Raw genomic sequence first — 21,583 nt, 5'->3', positions numbered from 1 at the left:
AATATGCAAATGTCTGAACATTAACCTCTTAATTTTAAAATAAGTAGTGAAACTTACCCAAAATAAAGGCATAAACATCTAAAAAATTATCATTTAAGGGGCTCCTCTTTTGGTGAAAGTTTTTAGACAGCTTTCAAAATGGCCGCCAGACAGTGTGAACACATGGAGAGCACAACTCAGTGTGCAATGATCTGATTGACTTGAAATTACAGGAGGTATATAGTAACAAATACATCAATTGGTTAAGACATCAAGTAGGATAATAAATTATTTTTTCTTTTTATAATCTGATCTCAAAAATGGAAGTGTGCTTAATGGGTACGTGAGCTTAATAGGTACATTTACCCTTCATAACCTAGTTAATTACCGAATATTTTTTAATCATCCACCTAATAATGATTTCTTCTGTGTCTTGAGTTAATAAAATGTATGTTAATAATAACAATATATCAAGGACTATATCTTCTGCAGGTTGTCCTTTATTGGAAAATAAGGGTTTGTAAAAATTGTATGGTGCATTTAACTGCCTAACCTAAAATCTACTGTGTTGTATCACATTCATATGGAACACACTAATGGTAGCAGCCCACTGCAACACCCATATTAGGAGTATCCAGGCGAGAGGAAGTCTGTCTTTATGAACTGTTCCAACAGCACTACCTTTCCGTCCTCTAAATGAGTACCACGTCTACGTCTCTCCCGCCGTGCTCAACAGACAGCTCAGCTCATTACAGGAAACAGGCTAAAACAGGCCATGGGCCACCTGCTAGCTCCCTCACTTTCTCCCTTCAGTCTGTCTTTTTCTTGATCCGCCTTTCTCTCATTTTATTTTCTCACACTCTCTCCCTCTGACTCTCGCCCTTCCTCACGCTTTCAAACACAAAGACACAAAGCAACAAAGAGAAGAACCTTGAAAGAGACCTTGGTGTTCACTGTCTCACAGATTTTAGAGACTCACTCACTTTCTGTCAATCTCTCTATATAACACTAGTTGAATTCCTTGTCATGTCGGGTTGACTGCTTTCAAAATAGCACTGAAAAAAAAGAAAAGTGACCCTACAGAGCCATATGAAAAAACAAACAAATAAGATTGCCTTAAAATATTAGTTGTTTTTTCTAAATGGCAGTGCAATGAGAGCAAATGGACACTTGTCTTCTGCTTCAGATTTCAGAGAACAACTTTCAGAAGATGTATATACAAAAACAGCATTCTTCCATCTTAGAAACATTGCCAAGCTTCGAAACATGCTACGCGTTTCTGATGCAGAAAAGCTAGTTCATGCATTCATGACCTCTAGACTGGAATATTGTAATGCACTGCTAGGTGGTTGTCCTGCATCTTTAATAAACAAGCAAATATAATGCAGTGGCTAGAGTCCTTACCAGGTCAAGAAAATATGATCATATTACCCCAATTTTACAGTCTCTGCACTGGCTACCTATTAAGTTCCGTATCAGTTACAAAATATTATTACTTGCCTATAAGGCCCTAAATGGTTTAGCTCCTGCGTACCTAACTTGTCTTCTACCACGCTACAATCCAACCCGCTCCCTAAGGTCGCAAAACTCTGGACTTTTGGTAGTACCTAGGATAGCAAAGTCCACTAAAGGAGGTAGAGCTTTTTCACATTTGGCTCCCAAACTCTGGAATAGCCTTCCTGATAACGTTCGGGGTTCAGACTCACTCTCTCTGTTTAAATCTAGATTAAAGACACATCTCTTTAGCCAAGCATTCACATAATGCATCTTATAATCTTGTACTGCAGTTATATCTGATCAAATGTACATTATTATTCTTTAGCTTGCGTTGAACAAATCATTTTTGCTTAGATGGAACAGCAGCTTCGCTAATTATGTCTCTATTTGTTTCTCTGTTTCTAGAAATTACAGAAGCTTCAGTTTGGATCCAACCCTTAAATGATCTGAGATGACCATACACCTGAGAAGAGATGATGCCAACCCCTCAGAGGACCTCAGAGAATGCCAACGCTCAGACCACATACAGAATTACCAAATTTTGCCATAAGTTAAATATATTATGTTTCTGCAATATATAAATCTATTGTGGAAACTTAATTTCCTGTAGAGCTGCTTTGCAACGATTTGTATCGTAAAAAGCGCTATACAAATGTAGGATATCAGAGACCGAATCAGACAAATTTAAGATTCGATCAGAACATCGAAACCTGAGGAACTGAAATTCCACAGAGGCCCAAGAAAACAGGACAATGCCATAAATCTGTCCAGATACTAGCGCCAGCCCGTCTGAAGAAAGCCTAATCAGCAAGCCTCTTTCACAAAACAGCTTGCAACATTAAGACAAAAGAATACTTATTGATAAGTCCAACGCAGGAAGGAGACTGTCAAATTTGGGGCAAGTAATCAAGACTGATGGTCAAAGAGATGGCCATCACATGTGTTCCACGATAGAAACCACGAGCTTCCTTAGATTGACTTTTTCCCCACACATAGAAGACACAGACCAGACCAAAATTCCTTTGTCCACAGAACATGTCTTTTTGTTCTACACAAAGAACTTTTTTTGTTCTAGTCTTTTCCATATGCACCTAAAATCATCCTAAAAGGACTTATGAGCAACTAATCATTTCTATGCATAACTCCATATCATGTATGTAACCCACACAATTAACTATCATGTTTTAATCACATATTGTGTATGTCTTTTTAATAACTACTGAATAGCTTATAGCTTAATAGTCATGTTTGGTATGTATGAGTTTGGAAATTCATGCTTTAAATGTTTCTTCGAATCAATTCTTTGTCAAATGTATCATAGTCTTGTTATAGAAATCATGTCCAAAATTATACTATACAAGAGTGGGAAAATTCGGACCATGTGACTGATAGAGGATTTATGATGGGGAAGAAACAGAGCAACGCCCCTAGCTAAGATCATTTCTAATTGGTCAAGACATCCATTGGGACGGATCTGAAAGCTGAGTTTCAAAACCCAGCACACCATCAAATCTCCACTCTCTCTTCTCTTTTGCTTCAACTTTTGCCACTGCGTTTTGAAGCTGTTTTTTTAGTGCTCTTTGAGCGTGCTCTGGCCTACATGCCAGCTGCTACCATGATTTTACTTTAATTTCTGTTCTTTCCGTGTGCTAAGTTAAGTTTGCCAATGCCATGTCTCCGAGTCCGACCTCGACCGCCCGTCTAAAACTTCAACCAGCCCACAACTCCACAACTTCAGCCAAGAGCCAACGCCCAAGACTTCACTGCGAACGACCACTGAACTGTCAGCCAATCAGTAACCTCGGGAAACCCCCTTTCTTGCAATGACGACGACAAAAGGGAATCCCATAACTCCCAGGGCAACGCAAACAAATAACTTCCAGATTTAGTTAATTAAGTGATTGATGGTTGTTCAGGTCTATGCAATAGCACATATTGCTGTAAACTTGGGATGTCACATTTTGATTCTCTTAAACTCATCCTTTCCTCACTTTCTATCTTTCTGCAACGTGTGAATGTGTGAATGCTTGTGTTCATGTGTTAGATTAGTTTACATGTCTTAGATTTATCAAATAAAGCCTTATTTATATTGAAAAGAGAAGTATCTTGTGTTTTATGCTTACAAGTTAATGTCTTAAACTGCCGATTCTTAGTTACTGTGCTATTTAATAGTGTTTTCACTATATTTTGGATTGTAATATCCAGTGCAGAGGTGATGTTATACAGCTCGTTCGTGAATCACTGCCGACTCAGTGATCAGCCGGGAAACAGTGAGTCTGTTCAAATTCCCTATAAAATCATAAACGATTCCTTTTGAGCTAAATTAAACTGTTTCCCTTTAAATTACATATTACCTTTACACAAATAAACTTGAACTTGAAGATATCAACATCACAAACATGCCAAGATGCCAAGGCTGCAATCGAGTCAGAGATTTCAACATTTCCCCCATCTCATTCTTCCAAGAATTACCTATGCTTTTCACATTAACATCCATAAAACCTTTTTACTGCACAAAATATTATTTATAGTGGAAAAAGTTTCTTTAGATTATTAAGATGTTCTCCACATTTAGAAAAAAAGGTTCTTTTAAGAACAGTTCACTAAAAAGTTAGCATTCGTTGCCATAGAAGAAACCCCCTTTTGGAACCTTTATTTTTAAGGGATTATTAGTGTTTAATTAATGTAACACTGAACTATGTCAACACTGAAATAGCTTTGATCATTTCTGTCGGAAAGTGTTTACATGACATTTTAAGAAGACATTAATGCTTTTATCTGAATAAAATGAAACATGAAAACACGCTTACTGATGCTCTTGTCTAAATGGGAGCAAATTCCTGTATCTATCTATCTACATCTAAAAGATCTAGTGGAAAGCTATTTTAGAAGAGAAAAATCTGTTATAGCAGCAAAGGAAGGACTAAAGCAAATATGAGTGCAGTGTTTTGGTATTTACAACATTTAGTCATGTAATCTACCAACTGGAGTTCTCGATTTCAATTAAGTGTCAATTTTACACCTGACATTTCTCTTAAAATTATTCAGGGGAAACAAAAATAGACACAAATGAGAAAACTGTTGATATGCATTAAGAGTTTAGAGCAGTAGTGTTCAAGATCCTTCATGGACACATAGATACGTAGTACATGGAACATACATTATGCATGTTCACTGTTTTTGTGGTACTCTGCAATCTAACTGCTAAAAGCATGTTATCAAAAGAGACAAAAGCAAAAAGGAGAAACGGTCCCTCAAAACACACATATTCACAGCTGTTGGGCCAGCTTACCCGGCTCATTTCACTGAACACACAAACAGGCACATCTGAAGATAAAATGGGGCACAGATAAACATTCAGACCCAGAACTCCAGATGTAAACATCCAGACCCAAATACAAACCAAAATCAGAGCAGACACATTTATATATCCATTTACAAATCTGCATGTAGACAGTAGGGGCTACACCAACAAGTCTGAGACGGATCCACCTGTGAGTCCAGCAAATACTGCAAGTTTTATCATCACTATTACATGCAATCTGATTAAAAATTTAATTCATATTGCGATGAAGACCATGAAGCATATGGAGATCATGCCTTCATCACAGAAGGAAGGTTGATGCACTGTTATGTGCTTAAAAACATGTGATTCAGCACTAGGGCTGCGTCTCAAATGCACATCTGTCATTGCTCAGGTTGGGTGAGTCACTGTCTTTAATCACTTCAGCAGTTCCCATGGTGATGTGAAAGTACATGTACAGTAAGCGCTAGCCACTTCATGCAGGTAAACTTATTTGTGACTGTACGCAACAACAGGTGGACAACAAAACATGGCTACCCAGCTGACCTTTTTAGGCTAATTTTGAAATAATTTAAAGTTTACCAGTGATTTTATGTATGAAAGCATCATTCTGGTTCATAATAAATGTGGTTTAAAGTAGATTTTGTAGTTTGCATATAACAAGCCTGTCAATGAGTGACCTACTGAAAATACATGCTAACATGTATTTCTATTATTTTGGTTTATAATGGTTTGGAGATGGTGTAGCTGGTGAAGTCGCTCAACCTAGGAAGCCAATTTGATAATGCCTATTGGTTTTGCCTAGTGACAAGAGTGTAGAACAGCACTTTTTAAAACACTTACCAATATTAAATCCATTTCACTGAATCGTGCATGTTTCCCTCCAAGACCAAAACCCTCCAAAAGCAGTTTTTGTGATTTCTGTATTTATTCCAGTAGATTTGGTCTTGCATGCCCCACATAACTCACTGGAGCCATTGCAAATAAAGCCAACAAATAAATTAACTTTACTTAAAAATGACTTTGCTGTTATCCCCTACAACCAGATTTTATTGAGTTAACGAGAACTCAAGAAACAGATTTGAAACTGTTATTTGAAATGGATTCAAAAATCAGTGCAGAAAATGTGACCCTCTCTGTGAAAACCCAGCTAAAGTAATTTGTTTGTGTGATTCACAGTTTTCTACATAAAATAATCCAACATAATGTAAAGAACATTCTGTGAAAATATTACATTGATATCTTTAATATTGACTGAGTGAGACATCTGAAGGACATCACTGGACCCTTACTGGACCCCCTGCAGTTTGCCTACAGAGCAAACAGGTCTGTGGATGATGCAGTCAACATGGGACTGCACTTCATCCTGCAGCATCTGGACAGACCAGGGACTTATGTGAGGATCCTGTTTGTGGACTTCAGCTCCATTTTTAACACCATTATCACGGAAACCCTTCAAAATAAACTAACTCAGCTCTCCGTCCCCACCTCCGTCTGCCAGTGGATCAACAGCTTCCTGACAGACAGACAGCAGTTAGTAAAGCTTGGTAAATTCACATCCAGCACTCGAACCATCAGCACTGGAGCTCCTCAGGGCTGCGTTCTCTCACCACTGCTCTTCTTCCTCTACACCAATGACTGCACATCTAAAGACCCCTCTGTCAAGCTCCTGAAGTTTGCAGACGACAACACACTGATCGGCCTCATCCAGGACGGTGATGAGCCTGCTTACAAACAGGAGGTTAAGGAGCTGGCTGTCGGGTGCAGTCTCAACAACCTGGAGCTTAACACGCTCAAAACTGTGGAGATGATTGTGGACTTCAGGAGAAACCCCCCTGCACTCCCCCCACTCACCATCATGAACAGCACTGTGACTGCAGTGGAGTCATTCAGATTCCTGGGCACCACCATCTCTCAGGACCTGAAGTGGGACATTCACATTGACTCCATTGTCAGGAAGGCCCAGCAGAGGTTGTACTTTCTTCGCCAGCTGAGGAAGTTCAACCTGCCACAGGACTTACTGAAACAGTTCTACTCCGCCATCATCGAATCCATCCTCTGCACCTCAATAACTGTCTGGTTCAGCTCAGCTACCAAATCTGCCCTCAGAAGACTACGGAGGGTGGTCAGGACTGCTGAGCGAATCATTGGTACAACCCTCCCCACTCTCCAAGAGCTGTACTTATCCAGAGTGAGCAAAAGGGCTGGCAAAATCACTCTGGACCCCTCACATCCAGCACACAACCTCTTTGAACTGTTACTGTCTGGTCGACGCTACAGAGCTCTGTGCACCAGAACGACCAGACACAGGAACAGTTTCTTCCCTCAGGCAATACATCTCATGAACACTCAAAAATAAACGTGGAACACACAACTAATACATGATCCATTCACCACACTCACTTATTTTATTTTTATTTTTATCATTTCTAATTTGCACATACTTGACCTGTACATACATAGTTGTCTATATTATATATTGTTTTTTTGTTGTTGTTGTTGTTTTTTGCTGCTTTGTACATTGGTTATTGGCTATTTCTTGTTATTTTGTTTTTATTACCTGTGTCCTGTCCTGTTACTGTCTTTCTGTTGCATTGTGGAGCTTCTGTCACTACAACAAATTCCTTGTATGTGTAAACATACTTGGCCAATAAAGCTCATTCTGATTCTGATTCTGATATATACACTCACTGGCCCCTTTATTAGGTACACCTTGCTAGTACCGGGTTGGACCCCCTTTTGCCTTCAGAACTGCCTTAATTCTTCGTGGCATAGATTCAACAAGGTGTTGGAAACATTCCTCAGAGATTTTGGTCCATATTGACATGATAGCATCACGCAGTTGCTGCAGATTTGTTGGCTGCACATCCATGATGTTAATCTCCCGTTCCACCACATCCCAAAGTTGCTCTTTTGGGTTGAGATCTGGTGACTGTGGAGGCCATTTGAGTAAAGTGAACTCATTGTCATGTTCAAGAAACCAGTTTGAGATGATTTGAGCTTTGTGGCATGGTGCATTATCCTGCTGGAAGTAGCCATCAGAAGATGGGTACACTGTAGTCATAAACAGGGGCGGACTGGCCATCTGGTAGACCGGGCATTTTCCCGCTGGGCCGACGTACTTTTTGGGCCGGGCCGATACATCTTCTCATACCATATTTGTCTGATCGGCCCATAAAACTCTTAGCAGCCTATAGTTTTTCTGCCTAAATAGTGGACGGCGCTGTGGTCTTTGTGGCTGTTTAATGTATTTGTCAAAAAAAGTCGGTTTAGGATTTTTTTCCCCCAGACAGACCGGTCCATGAGACATTTAATCAGCAGCCCATTGGTTATTTTCATAATTGACATTGGGCTGACCCAATCACATCTTTAAACATCTCCCCTTTTGGGCTCTCTCGCTCTCTCTCTCTCTCACACACACACACACACACACACACAGTGGTGTATTGTAACGAAGTAATAATACTTCGTTACAGTACTTAATTATTTTTTGGGAGTATCTGTAGCCTACTTGAGTTTTTATATTTCAGCCAACTTTTACTCTTACTCCACTACATTTCCTAATTAAAACGTATACTTTTACTCTGATACATGCAAACAAGTGCGCACACAACCGCGGATGATTCATTTCCCACTCAAAGTCGAGTCTGGGGTGTGCGATATACAGTATATCTTCTGCAATAATAGGGTAAGTGTTGTTGTAATGATGTGTGATCTGACATTATCAAGTAGGCTATATCATCAAATCACACACAGAGTGCACGGACTTGATTTATTAATGTATTAAAACTCAAAATTCCAGGCATTCTAAATTGTAGACGGCAAAAATGCTTCTGTATGCTTTTTTATATTTATATAATATAGTTAACTTCTATATCTATATCACACAAAGAGTACCGTTTTTCTGCAGATATCCGCATGAACACATTTAATAATCATTTCAAGTCCAGTAAGCGAATGATATGAGATTCAGCAGCTGTTTCTGCACCTAAAGTAAACTCAGAGATGATTGAAATCAGTAATTTATTTGCAGAAAATAATAATACGTAGTGTCAATAAAGTTATTAATTTCAGCATTTATCATGTTAGAAATTAAAATTAGAGAACTGTATCTTGAACCCACTGATATAATCTATCATTTACAGCAATAAACACAAATTACCTATTGTGTATGTAATGTGTAATGTCAGCAGATAACTGATATGGTCCCAATATACTGGGCATCAGTATGAAAAAGGTGCTTTTTATTTTTTTTTGTTGTCGTTGTTTTTTTTTTGCAAAGCCCCACGGAATGGAGATGGAAAAAAATTCCTTCAAGAAGCTTCTTTTGCAAAAGATTTCCATTTTCCGTTCTCTGACAAAACCTTTTGCATTCCCTAGACAAACTTTTCATTTTACCCTATTAAAAAATTGTTTGGCAGAAAAAAAATAAATCTTTTTTTTCTTGCAAAGGTTTTCCATTCCCCAGAGAAACTTTGCATTCACTTGCAAATAATTGCATCCCCCAGAGATTATTTAGCAAAATTTTTGCATTCTCTGATAAAAAAAAAATTGCACCCCCACAAAAAATTTAATTCACCAGAAAAAAAACTAAACTTCTGATGGAAGTAAAATGAGGTGGGAGAAAACTAAATTATTTTAATGGTTTTGCAAGCAAATTGTATTTGTACATCCGTGATACTAAGAACTAAAAAGAATAGTAAATAAATGTGTGTTCTTAGTTCTTAACATTTAATTTGACAAAATGTCAAGAATAAAGATGGATGATGTTAGTGTCACAGTGCACACAACAGGAAGGAACGAGGAACACGAGACGTGGAATAAACGCCAATCAAACAGTCTAATAAATCCAAACAGAGCAAGACAAGGCAGGGTTGACACACAGGAACACCGGGAGTAACAAGTAGACCAGACGAAAACTAACTGAACAGAGAGGACTATAAATACACAGGATAATCATAGATGATGACTAAAACACAGCTGGACAAGAATAATAAATCACACTCAACGAGGACAGGAAACAAACCAAATAAGGACACAAGAGGCGGGAACACATGACAAATACGACACAAGACTGACAGTTAGATAACATGCACAACCTTCTTGGTAGAGAATCTGGTACCGAGAATCTTGGTAGTCTCCCCTGGACAACTGAACACTTCTCCTTACAAGAGTTCATGGGCAAGTAAACAAAAGTCAAGCAACAGGAAATTCTTAAAGTTTACTGAGAAAAATTCTTATATCATTTCATGACAAATTACTGGAACAAAATAGCACTATTAACCGGGTACCAGCATTTAAAAATCCTTTTTTTTTCTAACTGGGGCCTATGAGTCATATAAGTGCACCATCACAGAGTAAATACACCTACATATACATCTGTTCCACTGCCATGTGATGTGCTGCATGAAACATCAACCCCGACCAATACCAACAAACAAAGCAAATCCATCCATGCGGTTCAGGCATGCGTTTGAATTCTATTGCTTGTGTGCCATCTAACTCTCTACCCACGGGTCACTTGAGTGATATTTTAAAAACGGATAGAGGGTGTATGGAAAAGAGAAACTTTTGAGAACTATGCTTAAGTCCTAGGGAACTCATTACTGCTTAATACATTATCGGTGCCAATGGCGGTGGTGCAGCCTGTTACAAATACATCCACACAGCACTCTGTCTTTATGGACCTCAGTACATTCACACACACAGGGCACAGTGTCAGCCCCAAAAGTGCTATTTAAGCCACTGATAAGTTCCCTTTGCCACTGAGAACAGAGGCTCGCTGACACAGCACAGTAGAGGTTGCCATTAAAATTAATGTCCTGGGATTAGAAAGACACTTAGGTGGGAATTAATAACAGAGAGCTTACGAGAGGGTTAAACATGTGAATAAAATGTGCTATGATGCTAATGAGAGCATGATAATGTGAGGAAACTTGTTGAAGGTCTCATGTCTATCACTCTTTGACTGACAGGCCACTGGGAGGATTGCTGGTGACAAGAAATGCAGTCATACTCACAGCTGGCATTGGTCCCCTTTGACCCCTTTAGTGGTACAGTAGCATTTCCCTGAGCTGGAGTGGCACACGTTGGCATGGTTATTACATCTGCAGGCTGGAGAGAAGATAGAAGACGTAGACAGAGACATAAAGGGAAGAGGCACATTTTTTAAAGGGATAGTTCAGCCAAAAATGAAACATCTGTAATTTAATTACTCACTCTCATTTTGTTTCAAACCTGTATGACTTTATTTCATTTGTGGAACAGAATAGGAAAAATTGGAGACTTTTTTCCATGTAATTACAATGAAAGCTTCAGTGAAAACGAAGCTTTCACGCTTCACAAAAGATTCAAATGCACCATAAAAGTAGTCCATCAGTCAATTCATTAATCGCTGATTATCCTCTCTTTCATTGTGCTCTTATCAAAGACTATATATACTAAGATGGTTCAGCTGAATTCATTTGAAAGGCAGAAACAGCATGGCGCAATATGGCGGCTCTAGAAGAAGGAAGTCCTTCCTTCTAAACAAACAAGCTATTTGCCAATTGGTAAAGTTATTGCACCAATGCTGCTCATTCACATGGGCCGCACCTGAAATATACAACACTACACACACACACACACACACAACACTACAACACTGTTTTTAACACTATTTGAGTGTAGGAAAAACAATTATTAGACAGCTAATGTCAGACTTTACTGCCAATTTGAAATATATTATTGAAATGCAAGTTTGGCAATCAGTTTTCGTGATTTCTGTTATTCCAGTATATTGGGTCTTGCATGCCCCAAATAACTCTATTATATTCCCGCAAATATGGCCACCAAAGGAACTAATTTTAATTGAAAATGACTTTGCTGTTATCCCCTAAAACCAGATTTTAATGAGTTAATAGGAACTCAAGAAACAGATTCAGACTGGCTATTTGCATTAGATTTACAGAGAGAATCCAATTCAAAAGAATGATTTGTTTGTAACATCACCACTTCTCTCATAAACTCTCATAAATGCTTGTTTTTTAGATAAATTCTGCCCTTAAGTGGAACTACAACAGTCTATAAATAAATAAGGCTCAGTTTGCATTTAAACAGACGATTAATGTGACAATTGTAACCAACCTGATCTACATCTCTGGGGTGGGCTAGTGTTCCAACTTTCTCATTACAGATAGAATTCTCATTAAAGGTTATCAGACAGTAATATCAGAAACCACATACACAAACAAACAGAGTTTAACCCAATGCAGAGACTATTATTCAACAGAGAGAGTTCATTAAGCAGATTAGCATCACAGAGGTGAGGCTCCTGAACAAGCAAGACTATTCCATTCTTCACAACCCATTGACAAGAAGAGTACCACTCCAAAATAAATATCTCCTGTGAGATGCAAAAACCAAATGACCAAAATGAACCATTTGGTGTGTGGTATAGTGGCTAAAGCCCCCTGAGATGCTCCTGAGGGGACTAACAGTGCCATTTTGGATAAAAGTGTTTGCAAAATTACTACTAATTATTAGACTAATTATAATTTATTGGAAGGTAATTGTTTGGTTGCAATTTCAGCTCACAAGAGAGACAGTTTTACTCAACCTCTATTTGCTGTAGATATGACTGCTAGGGCTCTTATAACTTTTGACTTTGTCATTCATGATCCCTGGATAAGGATTTGTATATATATATATATATATATATATATATAAATAAAACTCATCTTGACATTTGGTAGCACACTGTTTGGAAAAAAATAACTGAAATTAATCACTAGCTGAAACAATCAATGAGTTTACACCTCTCTTCGGGAATTTTGGACCACTCTTTTTCCAGCTGCTCTAGGTCTTTCAGATTTGAAGGGTTCCTTCTCCCAACTGCTGTTTTGAGATCTCTCCACAGGTGTTCTATGGGATTTAGATCTGGACTCATTGCTGGCCACTTCAGAACTCTCCTGCACCTTGTCTTAAACTATTTTGAGTGCTTTCTGAAGTATGCTTTGGATCAGACCCATGACCTCTGACCGAGATCAGCTTTCTGACACTGGGCCCTACACTGTGCCCCAGAATTCTTTGGTAGTCTTCAGATTTCATAATGCCATGCACACAGTCAAGACATGCAGTGCCTGAAGCAGCAAAGAAACCTAAAAATATCAGTGAACCGCCACCTTGTTTGACTGTAGAGGCCGTGTTCTTTTCTTCAAAGGCTTCATTTCGTTTTCTGAAAACAGTAGAATGATGTGCTTTACCAAAAAGCTCTATTTTAGTCTCATCTGTCCACAGTACCTTCTCACATTAGGCTTCCTCGGGTATGTTTTGGCAAACTCCAGTCAAGCTTTTGTATGTGTTTGTGTCAGCAGTACACTCCTCCTGGGTCTCCTACCATAACGTCACTTTTCATTCAGATGCCGATGGCTAGTGCAAGTTAACAATGTTGTACTCTGAGCCTGCATGTCAGCTTCAATTTGTTTGGAAGTTGATCAAGGTTCTTTATCCACTATTTGAACAATCCTTCACTTCAAACTTTCATAAATTTTTCTCTTTTGTCCACATCCAGGGAGATCAGGTACAGTGCCATGGGCGACTTCTTGACACACACACTGGACACAGCAACATTAAGATTTCTGAAAATAGATTTTTTTTCCCTTAAGATTGTCAATGCTTTCCTACAATTTTGGTTCTCAAATCCTCAGACAATTCTATGCTCTTCTTTCTCTTCTCCATGCTCACTGCGGTACACACAACACAAAGGATGAGTCAACTTTTCTCCACTTTAACTAGTTGCAAGTGTGATTTCTATATTGCCAACACATGTGAATTGCTACAGGTGAGTTTAATTACATATTAAAGAACCATCATATGCTTGAAATAAAAGACAAACAAACATAAACATGAGAATACCAAAGCATTTGTAATGGCAACAATATTCTTGGAGAAGTACTGCATTATCTGACAGAAATGTAATATATTTAATGTATACATGATTCAAAATAAGGGATTTTCTTAACTAATTTATTGTGGACAAGATGAAAATCTTAAGTTTGATTCCTTAAAAACTAATTTGGTGTTTGCAAACACTGCGGTTGACTAAAGCGTCTGCTAAATGACTCTTTTCTTACTAACAGGTATCTGTTAACAGACATTTCTTGCTGTATGAAGAACCATCACCTTCAACTCAACCTTGCCAAGAAAGAACTGCTTGTGGTTCCATCAAACCCATCATTTTGTCACAATTTCACCATCCAGTTAGGCACCTCAACCATAACTGCTTCAAAAACAGCCAGAAACCTTGGAGTTGTGATGATCAGCTGACTTCCTCAGACCACATTGCTACAACTACCCGGTCATACAGATCTGCTTTATTCAACATCAGGAAGATCAGGCCCTTTCTTTGAGAACATGCTTCACAATAGGGTTGGGCCGATGGCTGACAGACATCACGATGTTGAGCCGGCATTGTGATTCCTTCACCCCACCCCCATTTCCGCAATTCGCCGCCATCCCAATTCCTTGTTCGCAAAGGAAATTAAGTATAGCCTACTACGGAACCCCTAAGGGGAATAAATAGCCTACGAAATGGGAGAATAAGAAAATATATATAAATACTTTCTCTCGCAAATATATTGTTGGGTAATTATACTGTATATAAATTGCGAGCATCAGGGAACCGCTACTAATATGCAAGGCACTGAAACCGCTTTCGAACGTGCGCTCTTATTTTACTTTCACTTTCAAGATTGGCGATCACACGCAGCAGTACCATACATTTTACAAGATTAGATGTTTGTCAGTGGTGCTCAGTATCTGCAAATCAAACCGTTCTATCAGTCAACTCTCCTTACTCTGGTAAGTGAACATTCATGTACTGTAATGTAACCGGCTGCTAGCAAGCAGCTAACCATGTCCCTATAGTGGCTCCATAGAATGCATTATTTGTTTTCCAAGCGCTTCTGTAAACGGATTCACGCTTCAGGCACACCCCTAACCCCGCCCCCTGATGTCATCGTCCATCACGATGTTTCACTGTAGACACATCAGTGACTGTAGACGATGCCAATTTGGTAGACATCACCCAACCCTACTTCACAACTCCTTGTTCAAGCTCTTGTTCTGTCCAGGCTGGACTATAATTGCAATGCTCTCTTGGCAGGTCTTACAACCTTTACAATTAATCCAGAACGCGGATGCAAGATACATTTTTAATAAGCCGAAAAGAATGCACGTCACACCTCTGTTTATCAATTTGCACTGGCTACCAATGGCTGGTTGCATAAAATTCAAGGCATTAATATTTGCCTACAAAACCACCACTGGATCTCCCCCCCTTTATCTAAATTCATTACTTCAGAGTTATGTGCCCTCTAGAAGCTTGCATTCTGCAAGTGAACAGCGCATTATTGTGCCATCCCAAAGAGGCACAAAATCACTTTCACTGACTTTTACATTAAATGTTCCCTCCTTGTGGAATGACCTGCCCAACTCACTCCGAGCAGAATCGCCTAAATACACATCTCTTCCATCTTTATTTGACCCTCTAACTCTAGCACTCTCTATTCTAATTCTATTCTTAAAAAAAACTTCTCTATTCTTTTTGTATTCTATTTGTTTTATTTTTATTTATTATACAATTAACAAAAAGCAAAAAAAGTCCTCTAACTAGCTTGCTCTATTCTTTTTCTATTATATCGGTTTTATTTTTATTTATTATATAATAATAATAAAAAAACCTTGCTATGTGTACTGCGTTAGGCTAACTGAGACTTGTTATAGCACTTGCATATCATTGCTCTTTTGTTGATTTTAATTGTTTCTATTGTCCTCATTTGTAATTTGCTTTGGATAAAAGCGCCTGCTAAATGACTAAATGTAAATGTATCTGAGTATTTCTACAGCAAAACATCCAGGTTTTTGTCAGAACATTCATCACCTTCACATAACAATGATTACACACTATGAGGTGAGACTGTTTATGTTGATCTAGTAGTCACATGTCATTATGCTGTACATATTAATGAGCTGGATTAATCACGGTGTAATTTGTAGAGTATGGCTGTATTTGTAACACTACACACCAAGCCTTCTCTGGTACAACTGATGTCAGCAGATTCCACATGCCTTAAATTACCCGTCCGCCCAGAGTGTCATATTATACAATGCCATTAGACTATAAAATGAACTAGCTGCCTTTACAGAGCGACCCTGCATAAAAATGTTTTCCATTGACTTGTTTAAATAGCATGGGATGGCTCTCCCAGTCAGAGATTTTATTTGGATCTAGATACAGCCGTAAAAAAGGGCTGTCACATTTCTAAATAAAATAAATAAAGAGCAACAAAGAGATAGAGAACGAGAGAGAAGAAAAGAACACAGACTTTTTATCAAGAGGCTTTACAGCTTGTTGGCTTTTTATCTGCAGGTCTGTTCTTTACACAACTCTCTGTTCAAATTCCCCCAGCATGCACTGCAAACGCTCTTTCATTCCAGCCAGCAAGAGACAATTGACAAAGGAAAACTTTTTTTTCATTTTTTACCACTCAAAAGATTTTATTGCTGTTGTCTGCTAAGCGAATCGCTATTATGACTGCTTATTATTTGTTTTAAGGGGTTTTTCATACAGTTTGTGCTATGGACATGAAATAATTAGAAAGTTGTGCTCATCATTTTCAGTTGTGCTCATAAATGTTCAGACTAATGATTTTTGGCTCGCAATCAATAACATCATTTCATATATATGCAGACACATTATTATTATTATTATTATATACTAGTCATCTTTTTGTAATATTTGGGAAGATTCTTATGCTCACCAAGGCTGCATTTATTTGATCAAAAACATAGCAATACTGTGAAATATTGTTACAATTTAAAATAGCTGTTTTCTTTTTGAATATATTTTAAATTTTAATTAATTCCTGTGATGGCAAAGTAGAATTTTATTTAGAAAAAAAAAAAGATAAAAATTTTTCAGGTCTGTTACAAACTAAATTATATTATGTTATGTTATATATTAAGCCAGGTAAGGGTGAGGTCCACTCTTTTCCACAGAAAATTTACAAAATGTAGTTTCTAAGTGTATTAAGTAAAGTAAAGTTTGATGCAGAACAAAATATTAGCACACATTCATTTCAAACAGTGCATTAAACAGTGCAGTAACATAAAAGTCTTCAAATCATATCAGTATGACAAGGAGTTCATACACATTATGCATACGTGTGCATCAGTATGCGTGTCAATTTGACAGGACTGTGGGGACGGGCTGCCGCAGAGTGTCGGTGGCTCCATTGTGCATGCAGCAAAAAGATTTATAGCTAAATTATGATGTGTAAAATGTACTCACATTATAGCAGAGGAACAGCACTGCCTGGAGCTGCTGTTTCAGCACTTACTCTGAAAGCGATGGACTACAAACACACACTTGCTCACACACGTAGGCACATGCGCACACGTACACTCTCTCATAAATATTTCTGCCAAAAGCCATTTAGGTTCTGTAAATGACAAAACACACACTCACAAACACGCTTACAATGAAAGTAGTCACCTAACCATGTCTAACAAAACTTTTTCATAACACACACAAGCATTAGCATATATCTGACATGCTTCATTTAGATCCATAATAAAACTTAATGAAAGAAAGGAAATAAATATGAAAATAAAGGGAGACAGAAGAGATAAACTGATATTTGTATGCAAACAGACCGTGGAACATAAGTGATAAAACCAGAGCGAAGGCTTTCATAAATCCTAACAAACAGATGCGTGCGCACACACACACACACACACACACACACACACACACAGATGACATTAAAGCTGATGAAAGTTAAACCAGTCTTGAAAGCAACATGGCTCAGATGCAATTCATTCTGAGTTTACGACTAGCTGAAAGTCAAATCTGATAATGCAAAGAGGTTTTGGGGTTTTATTCCTAAATTGACATGGTGCATTGTTTAAAAAGTGAAAACCGTTCAGAGTGCCAAACATCTTTATACCATCTATCTACATGCAAACTCTGGAGATGTGTATGTCCTCAAATCTCTTTTGCTCTTATTGTGCAAGTGTAGGCATGTAAGTTTGAAATAATGCAAGTAATTATGTATTCATGTTGGTTTCAGATGTTTAGAAATACTTTTATACCATTTTCAAGAAATGTTTCAGTTAATGACTCTACAACATCATGGTGCAAACGGCAGTAAAAAGTATTACATATACCGTCAATATATGTGGGTTCATCTTTATCATTATTTTCATAAATATCAGGATTACTTATTTCATATCATTGTGTTTTTGTGAAATAAAGAAAGAACGAAAGAAAGAAAGTCTGATAGAAAGCATATCATCAGTTTAAATCTATTAATGGTAAAAGGAGACACAATATCATGTTCCATCATTAATCAATCATTCAAGATTATTAATAATTATCACTATAAAAAGTGGAGTAAACATGTCTGCTTCATAAAACTAAAAAAAAGGAAGCAGTTTTTTTCTTGTATTTTTCCCTTGACTTCTTGCTCGCTTTCTTTCTTATTCACCAATTTCGATGAACTGAACCCTAAATAAGGTTACTCCTTCCTGGCTTGTTAGAGGGCAAAGCAGTGCTTCATTAACATCCTCTTATCCAAATTTATATGGATAAGACAATATAGCCTACACACTGCATGCACATTATTTCTAAGAACTATTCTAAGAATCTAAGAATTTAACTCTAAATGTAATATTCCAGGGCTCTACAGTGCGACTGAAAACTACTGCGTGCGACTATGAACAAATATTTAGGAGCACCAGTGCGACTGACACGATCAGCATATTTGTGTTTGCGCTGAGGGAGCTTTAAAGGTTTCTAACGTACTTGCGTGTTTTTGCAGCGTTGAGTAATGTATCATAGATACATCCTCTCATTATAACAAAAAAAGTGTAGAGAGAGTGTAATAAGAGATTCATTGTGCAGTGTAAGGAGCTTCGTTGATTATAATGGAGTTTTGTGAGATCGCGATGAACTAAGATGAGTTACAGCTTTTAATGATTATTAAGGGAGTTTGCAAATGTGATATTGATTTAATACAACAGTTCATTAAACAAGAAGTTAATATTAAGTGACTCTGACGACAACACTATTGCCTTATTTTGCTCTAAAATAGTTTCAAACAAAGTCCCAGTCAAGCGCATCGCCGTTCAAACACAGTGGTGTTTCGTTTATGAATGAACTGCATTTTTAAAACGAATCTAGTGAGTCAATGATTCAATTACCCATTCATAAAGACAGTCACGTCCTTTGTTCCTGAAGGAATCAGGCGTTCCGAATGAATCAATTAAATGAATGATTCAGTGATAAAATCAGTGACTTACCGCCACCTACTGGTGGTTTTAATTTAATTTTTAAAGTATCTTTTCTGTTATTTAAATCATTTAATATTTCTACATTCAAAACTGTATATTTAAAACATTAACCTCAACATGAATTTATTAATTTAATTGCACTTATGCAACCTCTGAGCCTCATTAAACATCTGAAAATACACCTACAAGCCACTTGTGTGTTCTTCTGTGCCACCTCTGTAGCACAAATTTATTTCTTAAATACTGATTTCATTTGATTGGTATCTTATTCTACTTGTTTTTATTCTGTTGTTTTAATTGGAAATGATAAAAAAAACTTATAAATATATTTTTTTGAATTTGACAAAAGATGACATACTTTTAATGAAGTTAGGAAAATGCTATTACAAAAGGTAAAAACAAAATACCCTGTAAATCACTTTAAGGAGTCAAATATCACCTCGTAATGGGAAGGTTAATTTTTGATCAGAATTTTTGATTATTGATTTGAAGGTGCTCCTAAATTTTTGACCGCGCTCCTATATTTTTTAAATTAGGAGCACAAGCGCTCCTAAAAAGAAAAGTAAGTATAGAGCCCTGAATTCCCATGTCTGACGCAAACAATAGGAGTTGAGTCACTTTTATATAAAGCACACATAAAGTTGTAATAGCAGAAGCCATAGCTATTCTGAGTAAATTGGTTCCAGGTAAGTGTTTCTCCACTCACCTCTATGGGGCAGAAGGTTTTAATTGATGGATAGAAAGGTGAGCCTGGTGCTGTGGCCCTCATGACCCCCGCTGTCAGCTCACAGTGATGTGCTACTACCCTGAGCCAAATACAGCAGATGCTGCCGGCCGACTCCATGGAGACATCACAAAGACTGAGCCACTGTACAGGGACATCAGGAGCTAAAGGACACATACAGTCCTAGTGTACTATACAACACTGATCTGACCGGGAAACAGTTCAAACATACACACAAATACATAATATAAATGTATCATCTAATAATAAAATAAAATACATTTATTTTATTGATTCTAGCAGCTTCAACTAATATTACAGTTATTATTATTATTACTGTTGTTGTTGTTACATACATAGACAAATACATAAAATACTTAAAATAAACATAGTAAAATAAATATATATAAAACACAGATCATAATAATAATAATACATTTTATATACGTTATGTTATATTTTGTGATAAACAAGACAAATAATTTTGTCATTTTAATGTAATTGTCAGGATTGTGGCCTGTTTTGTGAGTGTTTTGCTCCCCATGTGTTCTGTGACCCAGTTTCTCCCTCATGTTAATTGCTTTATTTGATCCCAGGTGTGTCTCCTTAGTTCCCTCGTTATCCTGTCTTTAAAAGCCCCAGTCCTTTCAGTCAGTGTTTTGTTGGTCCTTGAATGTCTTCCCTGCCTGTACTCCTAGTAACCTTGTTGGAAATTAAAGATGTTAATTGTGAACTCTCCGTTTTTCCTCATCTCCTCGTTCCGTGCTCCGTGTTCCCAGAGCAGCGTGACAGTAATTTGCTAATTTCAATATTGTAATACTTTTATGTATTTTATTATAGAAATGTTTTATATGTAATTTTTATATACACTCATCTTTTCACATTTAATCAATATTATAACAATGTTATAATCTTTATAATGAACTATTATTATTAATAGTAACAACACAGTATATTTTAACAACAATAATATATATTGTTATTGTTATTATTACTATTATTATTATTGTTTTGAGATCACCAAATACTATTAAAAAGACAAACACATATGCAACTGGTAGGTGACCGGGTTGATCTGGGTTGATCTGTTTGGTGATGGTGAAGGGGCCAACGTATCTGGGACTTAACTTCTTGCAGGGCAAACGCATACGGATGTCCCTTGTTGACAGCCAGACCTTCTGTCCAGGTTGGTAAGTGGGAGCTTCGGATCTTCGAAGGTCTGCTGTCATCTTACGCATGTGCACTGCCCGCTGTATATTTTATATATACACACACTAGTCTTTTGTGCTCAACATTATCAACTATTATTATTATTATAACATACATGGGGGAAGTCATGGCCTAATGGTTAGAGAGTCGAACTCGTAATCCAAAGGTTGCGGGTTCGAGGATTGTAGGTGGGGGGAGTGAATGTCCAGCGCTCTCTCCACCCTCAATACCACGACTGAGGTGCCCTTGAGCAAGGCACCGAACCCCCAACTGCTCCCCGGGCGCCGCAGCATAAATGGCTGCCCACTGCTCCGGGTGTGTGTTCACGTTGGATGGGTTAAATGCAGAGCACGAATTATGGGTCACCATACTTGGCCGTATATCCCTTCACTTCTACATTGATAAATAAATATAATATATAAAATAAATATATAGTAGAATAAATTAAATATAATATACACATATATCATATATAAATTTATATAAATATAATATAATACATATAATATACAAATAAATAATAATAATAATAATAT

General features: G+C 37.5%; 1 protein-coding gene across 1 annotated transcript in view; it reads right to left on the bottom strand.

The window, feature by feature from the left end:
* The window catches only part of LOC306882266 (attractin-like protein 1), a 268,000-nt gene that overhangs the window by 146,286 nt on the left and 100,131 nt on the right, over positions 1-21,583 (bottom strand). The window contains exon 21 of the mRNA XM_079436781.1: positions 10,801-10,894. Within this exon, the coding sequence (XP_079292907.1) occupies positions 10,801-10,894 (94 nt within the window). The remainder of the gene's footprint in view (positions 1-10,800; positions 10,895-21,583) is intronic.

This window comes from Barbus barbus, assembly GCF_936440315.1.
Source record: "Barbus barbus genome assembly, chromosome: 16".
NCBI classification, from domain to species: Eukaryota; Metazoa; Chordata; class Actinopteri; order Cypriniformes; family Cyprinidae; genus Barbus; species Barbus barbus.
Note: the sequence above shows the minus strand (reverse complement) of the source record. Positions and strands in the feature narration are given on the sequence as shown.